At 43.0% G+C, this 18,183-nt stretch overlaps 1 protein-coding gene across 3 annotated transcripts in view; it reads left to right on the top strand.

Moving 5' to 3' along the window:
- THADA (THADA armadillo repeat containing) overlaps positions 1–18,183 on the top strand; it is a 779,727-nt gene that overhangs the window by 246,209 nt on the left and 515,335 nt on the right. For all 3 annotated transcript variants that reach the window (XM_040351533.1, XM_040351532.1, XM_040351531.1), the window contains exon 25: positions 3,952–4,074. In XM_040351533.1, the coding sequence (XP_040207467.1) occupies positions 3,952–4,074 (123 nt within the window). The remainder of the gene's footprint in view (positions 1–3,951; positions 4,075–18,183) is intronic.

Raw genomic sequence — 18,183 nt, 5'->3', positions numbered from 1 at the left:
TGAAAATCTCTGCAATGGGCTATAAACGTCCCTTACTTCTGTCCAAAGAGGGAAAAAAAATGTTTTCCTATAGTTCTACTTTAACTTCAGTTTAGGCAAACTTTGGAAAGTTTAAACTTAATTATTGTCATTTATTGCTCTTTTATATAAAAGCAATTTGTAATTCCATTTGACTGTCCCTATACGCTGCAAAATGGAACGCACAGACTCATTATCATGCTAATCTATACAAGCATCTTGAAGCAAGATCTCCCTTTGTGTGGACCACAGCCAAAGCTAAAATATATTTCAGACTTTTATCACTGAGATTCCAAAGCTTTGTGATGTGTATACTCTTGTGTATGTATGCTCTGAGCATGTTTGATCAGTTACTTCTACATCTGTTATATTTTTTTCCAGTCCTCCTTTTTTTTCTTTTATTTTTTTTTCCTTTTTTTTTTCTTTTTTTTTGGCGGCACAATCCTCTATTGAGACTTGTTTAAGATCTAGATAAATATCTGTCACATGTTTTATTTTTTTTTCTCTCTTTTTTTTTTTAACAAAAAAGCCCGGGAGAATTCCCAGAACCACCCGAGGCACTTTGGTTTGACTTTTAATGTGTCTGACAGCACTTTTGGGATGCAAGACTGATTTATGTTAATAAAATGAATGTATATTTTATGCTCGCAGGTGAAGTGGTATGTTAGATAATGATGAGGTTGCTCTAATAAGGCAGTAATAGATTATGAGTTGAAGGTGAGCTATTATTTATTAACAAGCTATATGGCTGGGATCCAAGCTATGATTTAAGCAGGAAAAGATGCGCATATGTGCTTTTAACCAAAAACAGTTGCTGATTATGCAAGGTTCCTTGCCTTTACGCGGAGCATTTATTTGTTCTTACTTATATCTTTAGCATATTAATTCTTCTTCAGATGTCTAGAGGGAAACGTAATGTGTTTCTTTAAATTATAACTTCAGGGTCTCAATTATATTAATTACAAATATGTCTCCTCAACTTTGGTTAGGCTGACAGCACTGTGCAAAGCATACAGTACCTTGAAGTATTCATACTCCTTGAAATTGTACACATTTTGTCATGTTACAACCAAAAAGGTAAATGTATTTTATTGGGATTTTATGTGATAGACCAACACAAAGTGGCACATAATTGTGAAGTGGAAGGAAAATCATAAATGGTTTTCCATTTTTTTTTTTTTTTTTTTTTTTACAAATAAATCTGTGAAAAGTGTGGGGTGGGAGTCAATATTTTGTAGAACCTCCTTTCGCTGTGATTACAGCTGCAAGTCTTTTTGGGGATGTCTCTACCAGCTTTGCACATCTAGAGAGGGACATTTTTGTCCATTTCTAATTTTCAAAATAGCTCAAGCTCTGTCAGATTGGATGGAGAGCGTCTGTGAACAGCTTTTTTCAAGTTTTGCCACAGATTCTCAATTTGATTTAGGTCTGGACTTTGGGCCATTTTAACACATGAATATGATTTGATCGAAACCATTCCATTGTAGCTCTGGCTGTATGTTTAGGGTTGTTGTCCTGTTGGAAGGTGAACCTCCAACCCATTTTTTAAGTCTTTTGCAGACTTCAACAGGTTTTCTTCTAAGATTGCCCTGTATTTGGCTCCATCCATCTTCCCCATCAACTCTGACCAGCTTCCCTGTTCCTGCTGAGCAAAAGCATCCCCGCAGCATGATGCTGCCTCCACCATGTTTCACAGTGGGGATGGTGTGTTCAGGGTGATGTGCAGTGTTAGTTTTCTGCCACACAAAAAGTAAAATTTTGGTCTCATCTGACCAGAGCACCTTCTGCCACATGTTTGCTGTGTCCTCCACATGACTTCTCGAAAACTTCAAACAGGACTTCTTATGGTTTCTTTCAACAATGGATTTCTTCTTGCCACGCTTCCATAAAGACCAGATTTGTGGAGTGCACGACTTACAGTTGTCCCGTGGACAGGTTCTCCCACCTGAGCTGTGGATCTCTGCAGAACCTCCAGAGTTACCATGGGCTTCTTGGCCGCTTCTCTGATTAATGCTCTCCTTCCCCGATCTGTCAGTTTAGGTGGACGGCCATGTCTTGGTAGGTTTGTAGTTGTGTCATACTCTTTCCATTTTCGGATGATGGATTGAACAGTGCTCTGTGAGATGTTCAAGCTTGGGATATTTTTTTTATAACCTAACCTTGCTTTAAACTTTTCCACAACTTTATACCTGACCTGTCTGGTGTGTTCCTTGGCCTTCATGATGCTGTTTGTTGACGAAGGTTCTGGTCAGATATTGTGGACATGATACAAGAGATGGTCAGCGAATGCATACATGATACAAGAGATAGTCTGAGACTGTGGACATAATATGAGATGGTCAGAGATTGTGGACATGATACAAGAGATGGTCAGAGATTTTAAATATAATACAGGAGATGGTCAGACATTATGGACATGATATAGGAGAGAGTCAGAGATTGTGGATATGATACAAGAGATGGTCAGAGACTGTGGACATGATACAAGAGATGGTCAGAGATTGTGGACATGATACAGGAGATGATCAGAGATTGTGGACACGATACAAGAGATGGTCAGAGAATGAAAACATGATACAAGAGTTAGCCCAGGTTCACACTGGGCTGCGGGAGTGAAGTCGTGCAAGTTCAGCTGAACTCGCACAATTTCACTCCCACTGGCAGTCCCGATTTCGGCCGCGATTTCAGAGACATCTGTACAGGAACTACTTTTTGAAATCGCTGCAGCGCCGCAGATGCGGCGTTGCACCGGTTAGGACGGTGCCATTGCCGGCAAATGCCGCCGATTTGAGATGCGATTTGACATGTCAAATTGCATCTCAAATCGTACCAAATCGTACCCAATGTAACCCAGACCTTAGTCAGAGACTGGACATAATCCAAGAGATTGTCAGAGGAGACTGTGAATGTACTGTAGGAATTACTAAACACTAGAGACATATTACACAAGGCTGCTCGAAATCATTCTTTGATCGTATCCGTACCACTGAACCTGACATGTGTCAGTGGAAATAAAATGAGTGCCATGTATCCGTCCTGGATCTGCTTCATGACACAGACCCCTCCCCTAACTTATTTTAACTTCTTATTACCAGAAAAAGGAAAGATTGGTGATTTTCTGTAAATCTTGGAAGCTGAACACAGGGATGGACTGGCCATTGGGACTACAGGGAGTTTCCCAGTGGGCCGATGGCTCAGTGGGCCAGCTTCAGTGACAGCGGCCTGGAAGTTTCTCACTACTGTCTAATCTTGTCCCATAAGGGGGGGGCACCAAACTGATTCTTTGCCCCGGGAGAAATAATGTCTAGCTTCCCCACTGGTACTGCCTATAAGAGTACCAGTACCAGCCGTTCTACTCTAATAAAGTAAAACGGCTAGTTGGCTAGTGAAGGGGGAGAGGGGGCTTGGGTGGCCAGGGAGGTGCGGGAGTTGTCCGGCCGCTGTGGGAGAGACCTGTCAAAGTGGGCCAGTCTGGATGAAGTCCAGGGCCAAATTTTTGTCCCAGTCCAGCCCTGGCTGAGCATGTGGTTCTGTATTGCATGGTTGAGTTTTAAAAATATGCAACATTTCCAATTGAAGTAATCAAAGTCATTGGAGAAGCATGGAACTGCCATTGCTGATCTCTCCCTCTAAAAATTCCTGCTGCATTAATGCCATGCCGATTCTCTAGCTTTAGTAACATTGGTCTGAAACAAGCTTGCGGTCCGTGAAATGACAACACCATTTAAAAAAAAAGTGTTGATCTCACGGGACCAAAATGAACTGCCAAGTCCTTTTCAGGAGAAGGTCAGCAGTGGCACCCATGCAATTCTCCTAATTGTCAGTTGGATTTCATACTTGGAAAACATGTACTATTGGTGTCCCCTAAGGACTGATTTGAGAACACGGGGTAACTTATTACTACCATAACCATTTATTTTTGTATCCTCTTAGGTCCACGCTTTAAATATTTTAAGAGCTATTTTCCGGGATACTCGCCTTGGGGAAAATGTCATTCCTTATGTAGGAGAAGGAACACAAGCTGCAATCCTTGGATTTACCTCTCCAATCTGGGCCGTAAGCAACATTTTTTTTATTTACTATGCTTATAAGAAAAAGGAAGGAAATTAAACACAAGCAAATCTTTTTCCAGTAGATTGAAGCAACTTTTTGATTGAACATGATATTAAACAGAGAAGTGTTATTTGCCATAATTAATTCACATGAATCGTATAAACACTATATTACCAAAAGTATTGGGACGCCTGCCTTTACATGAACTTTAATGGCATCCTAGTCTTAAGCCTCGTACACACGATCGACTTTTCCGACGGAAATTGTGTGTCCAACCGTTTGTTCTTTCCATCGGACAATTCTCGGATTTTCCGCGGACAAATGTTGGATGGCAGGCTTTAAAATTTTCCGTGGACAACGGCCTGTTGTGGGATTTTTCGATTGTGTATACACAAGTCCGGACAAAAGTCCAAAGTACAAACACGCATGCTCAGAAACAATGCTCACCAAACACAACATTAGCAGCAGGTCCCCAAAGGGTGGCGCTAAAGAGCTGAAAAACCACATAGTACGTAACTACGTTCGTGCTTGTTGGCCGACAATTGTGTGCTGTTTGTATGCAAGACACATGTCTGGCCAACGCCCTTCGGACAAAAGTCAGAGGCTTTGTCTGCGGAAAATCCGAGTGTCCGAGGCTTAAGAGTGTCAACTCTTCTGGGAAGGCTGTCCACAAGGTTTAGGAGCGTGTCTACAGTAATATTTGACCATTCTTCCAGAAGCACATTTGTGAGGTCAGGCACTGATGTTGGACGCAAAGTCCTGGCTCGCAGTCTCCACTCCAATTCATCCCTTCTGGGAAGGTTGTACACAAGGTTTAGGAGTGTGTCTATGGGAAAGTTTGACCGTTCTTCTAAAAGTGCATTTGTGAGGTAAACGAGAAAGCCTGGCTCGCAGTCTCTGCTCTAGTTCATCCCAAAGGTGTTCTATCTGGGTGCAAGCCAGTCAAGTTCCCCCACCCCAAACTTGGTCATCCATGTCTTTATGGACCTTGCTTTGTGCACTGGTCTGCAGTCATGTTGGAACAGGAAAGGGCCATCCCCAAACTATTCCCACAAATTTGGGAGCATGAAATTGTCCAAAATGTCTTGGTATGCTGACGCCTTAAGAGTTCCCTTCACTGGAACTAAAGGGCCAATCTCAACCCCTGAAAAACAACCCCACATCATAATTCCCCCCTCCACCAAATGATTTGGACCAGTGCACAAAGCAAGGTTCATAAAAGACATGGATGAGCGAGTTTGGGGTGAAGGAACTTGACTGGCCTGCACTGAGTCCTGATCTCAACCCGATAGAACACCTTTGGGATGAACTAGAGCAGAGACTGTGAGCCACAATGCACTTCTGGAAGAATGGTCAAACTTTCCCATAGACACACTCTTAAAATTTTGTGGACAGCCTTCCCAGAAAAGTTGAAGCTGTTATAGCTGCAGAGGGTGGGCCAACCCAATATTGAATCCTACGGACTAAGACTGGGATGCCATGAAAGTTCATGTGCGTGTAAAGGCAGGTGTCCTAATACTTTTGGTAATATAGTGTATCTTTGATTTTCTCCACATATAATTCCTTAATAAGCATGCTGAGCCCTTACAGTAAAGGTTTCAGTGATTCTTGTTTCCGTTGATAAATATGTGGCTATAAACCTAAAACAAATCAGATGTTGATAAGTTGTGTTGGAATGAAAACTGCACGTTATCTATTGTTGCATGTCAGAAGATCGTTTATAAGCCGTTCATTTTAGTGAATCGCTTGGCTGAGTCTTCTCAATCATTCATTATACTTCAGCGATGTGGGCTATAGCACGTTGCTGCATCCGCTTCATTTGGCTTTACTTTACTTTGCTTTTTTTCTCAAAGGTTTATTTTATAAATGTGAACTTAACATTTCAATTCTACATTTATATCAAAAAATTGGTATAAACAATGATATGTATAATACCGGCTATAATGGTGTTCAAAATTTGCGTATTTCAATCATACAAAAATCCAGAAAAAGTAAACGTGGTTGGCGAATTAATTGAGAATTTGTAACATTATGCTAGGGAAGATCTACGTGAAATATGGACTGGGAGAGTTTTTATGGTAATTGAAAAAAAAAAAAAGTGGTAATGGTTAGAGGTCGACCAGTATGGGTTTTTCTCTGGCTGATGCCGATATTTAGAAATTGGGGCGGCCAATGGCTGATGTATGATGCCGTTTTTTGCGGTCCATGTTTTAGGCCGATTCCCCCCCGCCCCTCATCTCATAAATTCATCCCCTCCCAGTCCCCCCTGCTTGCTTCTGTCACTTTACCACACACTTGATGTCCTCAGTACAGATTGCACTGGTTGGCTCTGGCAGGTGGCACTGATTGGCACTGGAAGGTGGCACTGGTTGGAACTGATTGGCAGATGGCACTGGCAGGCACTGATGGCACTGGCAGGTGGCACTGATTGACAGGTGCGTTGATTGGCACTGGCAGGTGGCACTGGATGGCACTGACTGACAGATGGCACTGGTAGGTTTCACACTGAGCCGATAGTGAAACTGACATGTAACTGAATGCAGAGAGAGAGAGAGCTGTCAAATTCAGCGGTGATGTCGGGGGTGGGCGGGACCCAGCAGCTATTCAACACCAGCCAATAATTGGGCTGTTTAAAAAAGAGGTGGGACCACATACATGTAGTGGCCGGCATAGATCCTATCCCATTGGCTGGTGTTGGATAGCTGCTTGGTCCTGCCCACCCTGGGTCCCACCCATCCCTGACATCAATGCTTAATTTTGACCGCTCCTCTCTCTCTCTATCCATTCTGTTACATGTCTGTTTCACACACCGTGGCACTGCTCTGCCAACAGAGCGTGGAGAAGGGAGGAGGAACGTGGGCATGGTGCAGTCAGTGTTCAATATCGGCCTAATTTGGATAATTATCTGCCGATATGGCCAAATATTGTCCGATTATATGGGTCGACCTCTAGTAATGGTAACCCGAGAAGAGGAGCAATAATACTTTTCTGACAGACATACTTCAAGTGACATTATATGTTTGGATAAAGTTTTCATATTGGGTTTAGTCTATTATTTGGTGGCTTAAAATGTACTTCTAAGCCTCTATTAGATTCTTGTAGGGTTCAGATAGTGTGAATGTGTTCCAAAGCCTCCATATTTTTCTCTTTTTAATGGCGAATGTTACTTCCATCTGGTAAATAGAGTTGACGTTTAGGAGCCCGTCTTTTACAGATGGTGTTTCTCTTGTTTTCCGTAATGGTGGTATTAGTGCTTTGGCTGTATTTAGAAGGTGACATGACAAAGAGTTTTATACTTTCTGCCATTGAAATTGTTCCCATATAGAAGACAGCAGGCTATATCAAGTTTGAGTTGCGTGTCGGTAATGTGTATTATCCATGTTTTGATCTGATTCCAGAATGTTTGGATCTGCTTGCAGGACCACCAGATAAGTAGAAAGTTTCCTTTACTTTTGTTGCATCTCCAGCAGACGTCCGACTCTTGAGGAGACCAACTTTTTATTTTTAGCTGGGGCGGTGTACTCTTGAGTGTATTTTATACAATTCTTCTTGGATTCTAGTACTCAGAGAACACTTGTGGGTAAAGACCGAGGCTTTTTCCCAATGTTCATCTGAAATTTGGATTTGGAGCTCATCTTGCCAGATTTTTTTCAATTTATCTGGTGAGTCGGAGGTTGGCTGAGAGATCCAATTATAAGATAGGTTGCCCTTTGTATTGGTTATTGGCCATAGCATAGTTGTTCGAAGTTTGTGAGGGATCTTGACATTAGATCCTTATGTTTGTTGTTTTGGATAAAATTGTGTATTTGCAGATACTGTTGGGCAGATTCTCGTAGATCGGTGTAATAATGGGTGGGCGTAATGTATCTGATTTACGTTACGCCGCCGCAAGTTTTTCAGGCAAGTTCTTTATTCACAAAACACTTGCCTGTAAAGTTGCGGCGGCGTAGCGTAAATCACCCGGCGGAATTCTAATTCGGCGGGTAGGGGGCGTGTTTCATTTAAATGAAGCGCGTCCCCGAGCCGAACCAACTGCGTATGCGCCGGCCCTAAAATATCCCAGCGTGCATTGCTCTAAATGACATTGCAAGGACATCATTGGTTTTGACGTTGACGTAAATTACGTCCAGCACCATTCACGGACGACTTACGCAAACAACGTAATTTTTAAAAATTTTGACGCGGGAACGATGGCCATACTTAACATTGGCTGCGCCTCATAGACCCAGGGGCAACATTTACGCCGGGAAAAGCCTAACGTAAACGTCGTAACTTTACTGCGTCGGCCGCGTGTACGTTCGGGAAATCATATCTAGCTAATTTGCATACTCGACAGGGAAATCGACGGAAGCGCCACCTAGCGGGCAAAAAAAAAAAATTGCAGTTAAGATCCAACGGCGTAAGAGACTTACGCCTGTCGGATCTAAGGGATATCTATGCATAACTGATTCTAAGAATCAGTCGTATAGATACGACGGCGTATCAGGAGATGCGCCGTCGTATCTCTTTTGAGAATCTGGGCCTGTATGTCCAAAAGGTTTGAGCATTTTTATCCAAGTTCTTTCTCTAGGCTTGTCACTTTCCTTAAAGGAAACTGTTATAAGTGAAGTATGGAGGCTGCCATTACTGGCCTTTGCGTTGCTGGTTGTCTGACTGTCTTGCTGAATCTTCTGCTTTAGTACTTTCAGTCACCTAAACTGGCCATAGATGGTTTGAATCTCGGCCGGTCCCTGCCAAATCGCCTGAGAATGGAACCATCTATGGGCAGGCTGGTTATAGCCAAGTTGATCCATCAATCGACTTGGGTACAATCAGCCTGTCAGATTTTTTTTTTATATGCGATTACTGCTGGCAGATATAGCCGCTAGCAGGAATCATAGTGTTTTGCATGCCGGGAGAGCTCTCTTGCTGGCAGAACACAATAGCGCTGTGAGAGAGATTCCCTATCAATACTGATTGTGTTGAAGGTGAAATCTAGTAATCTAGTAATGCATCGATATATCAGCCGGCAAAAATGATCGGCCGAAAATAGGGTTATCAGAATTTTGCTGATAGAAAAAAAAAAAAGGGTGCAGATAATGGCTTGCTGCGCACCACTGACTTCACTGCAAAAATGCCCCTTGTTGACTGCAATGCAAAAACAACCCCTATTGACTGCAATGCAAAATTGAGTCCCATTGACTTCATTGCAAAATTGTGTCCTATTGACTGCAAAGCAAAAATGTCCCTTATTCACTGCAATGTAAAATCAAGCGGGTTTTTAGGGATGCACTGTAAATAATGTCCGAAAATAGGGTTATCTGTTTAAAAAAAAAGAGTGCCAATAATGGCATGCTGTGTTCTATTGACTTCGTGTCCCAGTGACTTCAATGCAAAATCGCGTCCCATTGACTTCAAAGCAAAAACAAGCAATTTTTAGGAAAGCACCGATATATCGGCTGACAAATTATCGTCTGAAAATAGGGCGGATGAGAGATGGATGAGATCCCCATCGTGCTGCCGACAACAACAGCACAAGTTTTGCCGGGGTGTAGAGTACTCTTGGGCCTTGTACACACGACCGAACATGTCCGTTGGACCAGTTTCCGCGGACATGTCCGACCGTGTGTAGGGCCTACCGGACAGTTTTCCGGCCTAGCGGACAGGTTTCCAGCAGACAAAAGTTTCTTGGCATGCTAAGAAACTTGTCCGCTGGAAGCCTGTCCGTCGGACATGTCCGATGGTCAGTACGACTCATCGGACATGTCCGCTGGCCCTGAAATCCCACGCATGCGTCAAAGTGATTCGACGCATGCGTGGAAGCATTGAACTTCCTGGTGCCGCCACGTCACCGCGTATTCTGTCCGCGGGGAATTTGGTCTGATGGTGTGTACACACATCAGACCAAATGATCCCAGCAGACATGTCCGATGAAAACGGTCCGCGGACCGTTTTCATCGGACATGTCTGGTCATGTGTACGAGGCCTTAGTGTTATATACAGTTGGGAAACTTTTTGTACCACATTCAGAGAGCATGTGGTTATGGATTGCAGGGCTTCCTCCCACTGGTCTCCCGTATGTTGGCCGAGGTCCCTCTTCCACAGGTAAGCCCACAGGTGTCTTGCGAGTATATTTGGTTGCATTGGGATATGATTCCCTTAGTTATAGTGCTGGAGTGCAGTACATGGAATACCGGAGTGGACGACAGTGCCCACTCTCCTGCATCCCCCTGCGCAGGTACGAGTAGAGCATAGTGGCGGGTAAGTTGAATTTAGCTTGTAGGTCAGGAAAGGATAGCAGCTTACTGTCACTAAATATGTGGGATAGCATAGTCACACCGGACCTGATACTTTGAATTGACAGCAAACCAACTACCAAAGTGAAAAACAGCAAAGTGTTAAAAAAAAAAAAAAAAATTGTAGGCCTCACCCACAGTAAGACTAACAAAAAAAACAAAACAGTGCAGTTTCCTAGTTAGCAGAATGCAGCCGAGTTTAGCAAACAGTCTGACTCTGGGAGTGTTCAGGGATCAGGGCTCAGCATGTTTGACTAGCGGTACTGCTCACCTTCGTACACTTCCAACATCTGTTGCACATAAAAAATCTTTATGCTCCCAAGACCTTAAGCCGTGAGTTATTGCTTTTCCACTGTCACGTCTTTGGACAGATTAGACCTGGTGCCATGGTACCCTCTGATCCTCTTCCCCCCCTTCTCTCCAGAAAAATACACCATGTGCCAAGGGGAGGCACTGACAGTCTGTACCCTGAATTAATGGGATTTTTTTTTTTTCCCCTTGTAATTTCTGTCAAGGGAAGAAACAAAACTCCCACGTGTTCTTATATTGTGGAGCTTGCTTCATAAAGGAGAAATAATGGCTTTATTCTGGTGTTCTAACATTTTTAACAGTTGTGCTGTCGTAATATAAAATAACAGTCTTGGCATTGAGAAGAACTGTAATAATTCAGCTTTATGCCTTAAATATGTAGGTTATATAGACAATTAGTAAGATTTGTTTTCCAGAACCTTTCTCCAAATTAGCACAGATTAGTGTTTTGAAACGTAAAATCTGCTATGAGCATACACCTTTTTTTTTGTTTTCTGTCATTTTGAAAGTGTAAATGATGGAAATAAAATCTAACTCTTTTTGACATATAAGAATGCCTAATCTGTAATTTGATGCCTTTTGGAGATTTTTCCATCTTTCCTTGGTTTTGTTATGCACATTAATACAAATTTTTACCTGGGGTGCCCAAACTTTCGATCCCCACTGTATATACCTTAAACCAGCGCACTCTGGATCAATTGTGCATAAATACTATTGCAAAGTGAAATAAATAAAAAAGAGCAGCTCGAAGCAAGACCCATATAGGGTCTAAAACACAAATAAGATGGCGGAAGTGACGTGTCACGCACTACCTGACCACACACTTGGGTAGTGCGTGACACGTCACTTCCGCCATCTTTCTGGAGTGCGATCGGCATGCCTGCTTGATTGTATGGACTTTTTACATCTTACTGAACTGTTAGAGCCCATTCACACAGGGACGACTTTGGATCCGACTTCACGTCGCCCCTAGTCGCTTCAAGTCGCGCTGCATGAGAAAATCAATGTAAGTGAATAGAGCCGTCTTATTGCACACTACTGCAGTCGCTCCGACTTCAAAAAAGGTTCCTGTACTACTTTAATCTGACTTCTAGGCGACTTTTAGGCAACTTGTACTCATTGATTTCAATGGAAGTCGCCTCAGAAGTCGGGTCACTGTCTTAACTGAAGCAACAATACAGAAAGAGAGCATACATTTCTCAGGTAAACCCCTCCCTCCCACAGAGCTGATTGTTGTTTGATTGGCCACTGGAAAGCCTCCTGTCCTGGAGGCGATTTGAAGTTGCCTTGTAAGTTGCCTGATGATTTATACTCAAGTCGTGTCCAAGTTGCCTCCCAAAGTCGTGCTGGAAGTCATGTTGCCCCTGTGTGAATAGGCTCTTAGTGATACTTGTTTTTTTAGCAAAATTAAAGTTTTAAACTGCACTACGAGGAGCTGTCTCTTTTCTCCTTGGCATATATTACCTTTGTTGGCTGGTACAAAGTTGTAGGCCACTTCTCCTTGGAGGATACATCTTTTGTTACCTATGCCTTACATGACTTCCTGTAATGGGTGTCATATCTGTCCGGTGAGTAGATTGTTTGCCTTTCAGGGTGGAAGAAGGCACTATAATTATTGTCACGTTTACTAAGAAAAATTCACTTTCACTTGACTGGAGACATCTGGTGGTGCACAGACTTTATAATAGGGCTGGGGAAAAAATTTATTTGAATCGAGTTGGGAGGTAAAATCTATTTTTTAGATTTTTTTTTTCCATAGGACCGGCGCTCTGCACACTAGGCCGAAGCCTCGTCTAAAAAATCCTGCCCGCCGCGATCCTGGGAAAAGGCTGCGAGGCCGGACGCCGTGGACTAGGCTGAAGCCACGGCCTTTTCCCAGCATCGCGGCGAGCTGCGGTCAGGATTTTTTTTGGTCGTTGCCGCGGCTTCAGCCTAGTCCGCGGCCTTTTACCAGCCCCAGAGCTCCTTAGGACAGGCGTGGTGGTGTCCATCAGAAAAAAATCGCCCAGCTCTACTTTATAATACTTGTGGCACGGAACTAGATTGTGCCTTGTGTTTAATTTATATTGGGAGCGTGATATGAAATATAAATATATATATATATATATATATATATATTTTTTTTTTTTCTATTTAGGGTAATTTTGGAACTAATCTGCCAATAGTTGGGCTGCGTATATGGTGTACCGCTTAACTTTCAGAGCTCAGATTGTTTTTTTTTTTTCTCTTTTTTTCTTAAAGCGATTGTAAAAACATTTTTTTGTTCAAAATAACAAAAGTTATACTTACCTGCTCTGTGTTGTGGTGTTTCACAGAACAGCCTGGATCCTTCTTTTCTCTGGGCCCTTGCTAATGCTACTGGCCTCTCCCTCCTGTAGAGTGCCCCCACAGCAAGCAGATTTCTATGGGGGTAGCCGAGCCACATTTGCCCATTTAGACACCGAGCCGCGCCCCCACCCCCACCCCCTTTATTTTTTCATTGACTTTGACAGCAGCGGGAGCCAATGGCATGAAGCGTTTAATTGATACAGCTTTACTTTTCTATACAGTTTTCCAAATTGCACATTTTACACAAAATCTCTCTCTCTAAAAAAAAAAAAAAATCAGGGGGTGAGGATCTGAAATCTGACAATACAGAGCTCAGTGAGGAAAGCTCTGAGCCCTGATTGGAGTGATGGAACACATCCCTTTCCTCATTGTACAGAGGGAACATGCACAGCCGTGGCTGTCAATCACAGGCTGTGTGCTGGAGTTTGACTCCCCTGTCACCAGTTATCTCTTGGAGTCAGAAAGAGTTGTTGCAAAGCGACTGCAGATAATAGAGGAACGAGGCAGAAGAGATAAATCACACTCAGTGCTTTGGATGTAGACAAGTACACAGTATATAAGGATGTGCTTTGGTCATATTTTATGTCTGAGGTTTACAACCACTTCATTCTCAACTCCATAGAGATGTAGATAGTGAATTTTAAACATTGGTACAAGCCTGATGCCGTTCACATTTCTTGTCACCTGTTGAGCTAGTGGTATCTGATGTGTCTTATCCCCTCATTCTTCCCTGCTTTCTGGATAAAGTATAAATCGGCCTGCACCCTAATATTTCTGTGAGACATCTGATCTACCAGAGCACCTTGAGCGGCTCTATAAGTGGCATTTTGGTATAGTGAAAATTGTTAGTTTTTTAGATTTAGAAAGCTTAGCAGACTTAGCAGCCAAAGCTTGTTCTACTCTCCCGTGACCTGTTTTCAGCAGGTTAAAGCCCGCTGTCGGCTGACATTGCAGAGCCGGTCAAGTCTCGGGAAAGATCCCGACGTGCCTGGACCAGCACCCGACTCAGCTCAGCAAGCCGCTGAGGGCCTGAACCACCCACTACCGCCCCTCCACAGCCTGAGCGTGGGGAGGGGGTAGAGCAGAGAGCCAGTCACCAGGATCTCTGAGAACTGAGCGATTGGAGGTGTTTGAGCGCTTGGTTCTCAGTCTTAGAGCTGGCGGGGGACAAATGCAGCACCAGATCGATACTTTAGCCACCTAGGTAAGTATATTGCTTTTCTCTTAACCTTTATAACTTTGGTAACATTTTTGTGTACATTAACCATAAAAATGTTATTTAACCACTTAAGCCCCGGACCAATATGCTGGCTAAAGACCCAAGGGGTTTTTACAGTTCGGGACTGCGTCGCTTTAACAGACAATTGCGCGGTCGTGCGACGTGGCTCCCAAACAAAATTGGCGTCCTTTTTTCCCCACAAATAGAGCTTTCTTTTGGTGGTATTTGATCACCTCTGCGGTTTTTATTTTTTGCGCTATAAACAAAAATAGAGCGACAATTTAAAAAAAAAAATGCAATACTTTTTACTTTTTGCTGTAATAAATATCCCCCAAAAACATATATAAAAATTATTTTTTTCCTCAGTTTAGGCCGATACGTATTCTTCTACCTATTTTTGGTAAAAAAAATCGCAATAATCGTTTATCGGTTGGTTTGCGCAAAATTTATAGCGTTTACAAAATAGGGGATAGTTTTTTTGCATTTTTATTTTTTTTATTTTTTTTTACTAGTAATGGCGGCGATCAGCGATTTTTTTCGTGACTGCGACATTATGGCGGACACTTCGGACAATTTTGACACATTTTTGGGACCATTGTCATTTTCACAGCAAAAAATGCATTTAAATTGCATTGTTTATTGTGAAAATGACAGTTGCAGTTTGGGAGTTAAACACAGGGGGCGCTGTAACATTTAGGGATCACCTAGTGTGTGTTTACTAGTGTAGGGGGGTGTGGCTGTAAGACTGACACCATCGATCGAGTCTTCCCTATAAAAGGGATCACTCGATCGATGCGCCGCCACAGTGAAGCACGGGGAAGCCGTGTTTACACACGGCTCTCCTCGTTCTTCAGCTCCGGGGAGCGATCGCGACGGAGCGGCTAAAAACAAATAGCCGCGCCGTCGTCCCGGATCGCTCTCCGAGCGGACCCGACCTCCGCATGTACCGGGGGGGGGGTCCCGATCGGACCCCCCACCCACGTCTAGCAGAGGACGTACAGGTACGTGGATGTGCCTGTCCGTGCCATTCTGCCGACGTAAATGTACATGAGGAGGTCGGGAACTGGTTAAATGAACTTCTCTTATAATCTCAAACAAAACAAGGCTTCTTCAAAATAGCAACAATTTGAACAGACACCATACTCCCTTTTGCATAAATGTGAATTTGATGGGTAAAAGATGGCTTCAGCTCCTGTTCTTCACCTGTAGAAAACTCCTCAAACGTGTTTCGTCCTTTCGTCCTACATTAAGCCCAGAAAATGGCGAATCACAAAGTGGGTATGCAAATATCGACTTGGAGCAGGAAATTTGATGGATGGTCTGCTACTCTCTGCTTTTTCTGCCTCGCTAGTGGTCCTTGCACATGATGGGCAGGCTTACCCACACACTCTGTCAGTAATTGTGTGTCAGAGTGCCCCTTGTTTTCAGGGTCCCATGGCAATCAAATGGGAAGAAAGGTATGTTTATGCACTTTATTTTTGCCACCTTTTATCACTGTTATGAATTTATACATGGAAAGGTTTACTTCAAATACCATACAGAGCTCTGCTGCTAGGATATTGTCAAAGATGGAGAAGTAATGACTCTAGCAGATGTTGCATTTTAATAAAGCTTTCTAAAGACATATTGTTTGCTTTCCTTCATGTAAAAGCTGATGTATCATAAAATAAGTTTATGCAACCCAGGTCCATAAAGGTCACTCGAAAATGAAAAGTGCCAGAAGCTCATCTACAGAGACATAGTGATCGCTGCCATTTCATGAGACGTGTAACTTATATTACTAGATCTAGTGAGCATTTTTATGTTTTCTAAAAAAAAATGGGAATGGAAAACCTTACCCCCCTCCTGGAAAACTTCTAGATTTGCATCTTGCTGTAGTTTATTGCTTAAATTTCAAACACACAAAAATGTTATGTTTCCAATATGGAATTCTATTTTAAAGTGAACCTGTCTTATCGTTTTTAGTATATAAACCAGATTTTCTCGACCTTTTTACTGCAGAGGAACCCTTAAAATATTTGTCAGGGCTTGGAGAACCCTTAATAAAACTGATTCATCAGGGTCAATAGGAAAAGTTCCACTTGGTTATCAGTAGGAATATTGCCACCCTTATGGACCGCTAAAAAGATCTTAGGTGTCATGCTGCTGGCTTTCCAAGTGTCTGTTGCCTTGGAACTATCTAGACACCATCAAATGGAAGATCAATCAGCCACATCTCAAGGAAACCCTATCAACCTCTGGAGGAACCCTGGTTGAGAATGGCTGATATAAACTATTACTGATGACTGTATGTATCTGATGGGGAATTGCCAAATGGTGTCTGAAACTACCAAATTAAAGTTTGGGGTTATATAAAAAATATAAGCATACAAAGTCACTTCTATGCTGCAGCCTTGATAAGATGCTGCAGCTGTCCCACATCCGCTTTAAGACCTAGAACTGAGCGATCATGTGACCGCTGATTGCTCAGCTGATTGCTTCTTGGTCTGCTTGAAGCGGAGAGCAGGGACTGCCAGTCACTGCCCTCTGCTCTGCCCCATCAGTGCTCACTGGAGCGCCAATCTAGAGAGGGGGTGGATGCAACTGACTTTAGCCCTCATCTGCACATGGAGCCAGCTGTCAGGCAGCTGGGTGGATCCTGACACTATAGTCGGGATTTTTTTAGAGCCTGGAGTGATTCTGTGATGTCAGCTGATAGCGGCATTGGCCTGCCATAAGCTGACTCTAAGTCATAGGAGAGCAAAAGTAAGTGCATTCCTGTAATAAGCAAGAGAAGTATGGCCAAAACTAATTTGGCCATACTTCTCTTTTAAATCCTCAAAAAATATTTTGGAGAAACACTGCATCCTGGGTGCGGTGTCCACATACTACTCTATAGGCCTGAATTTCTTCACCTTGAAATTGTCCCAGGTTGTTGAATAATCCAATATCGAAGCCTCACCCCCATTCTAAGCCTATTCTATCCACCCTGTAAAAGAAAAGATGTCTATTACTCACCTATTCTGAAGCCGGTCCAGTTACATGATCGGTGCATCCATCCCAGCACCGGCTTCAGCGTAGAGGAGGAACAGCTGACAATGGATGCCTTGTAGTAAGCCCATGGGTAACGCTGGGACCCGATCATGTGACTGGACTGTAGCGACTTCACAACAGGCAAGTATAGTTCTCTTTTCTTTTACAGGGCAGATAGAATTGGCTTTGAATGCGGGTGGAAGTAGGTTTAGGCTTAATTAGAATTTTACTGGAATTCCAGTTTGATAAAAATGGGGCTTTAACCCTAGCAGGTGGAAAAAATGGGACTTACACTGTATGGACAGTGCAATCAAGGCAGGGGAGCTAATTTTTTTTTTTGTTTTATTGAATGCAAAAAATAAATGTGTAGAAATGGTATGCCCATTGATCATTTATTGAAGGCATATCAATAAGTGTTTATAATTAGGACATCAGAACAAAATGTCATCAAATCATTCCCAGTAGCAAAAGTCAAGATATGGCAACTGGCAGTTGAAGTAAGCTACAACCCAAACGGGCTGTGTCCAACTGCCAATTCACTATGAATGACCTACAGCAGATAATAAAATAAGCAAGAAGCTCCAGAGAGACAAGAGCATGAGAAGAAAATTAGGAACAAGGAACTGAAGGGCCTGTAGGCCAATGACTCCTTTTGAGAACCCTGTTTGGATGAATTGTTGGCTTCAGTGTTTTCTGAATCAGTGTAACAGAACAAGTATGAAGATGAGTTGGCATTCATCTATAGCAGTGGTCTCCAAGCTGCAACCTGCGGGGTAACGTTGGCCCTTTTCCAACCCTTGCGGCATCATTTCATCCACTGACACCAATGTTGGGGAACCATTCTTCCCAATGACACCAGAGATGATGGGGGCACCATTCCTTCCACGGACACCAATGACCGGGCCCTATTTCTGCCACGGACACCAATTATCGGACACAAGGGCACCATTCCTCCCACTGATACCAATA

Source organism: Rana temporaria, chromosome 4 (assembly GCF_905171775.1).
Source record: "Rana temporaria chromosome 4, aRanTem1.1, whole genome shotgun sequence".
In the NCBI taxonomy this organism is placed as follows: Eukaryota; Metazoa; Chordata; class Amphibia; order Anura; family Ranidae; genus Rana; species Rana temporaria.
This window is presented reverse-complemented; position numbering and strand designations above follow the sequence as displayed.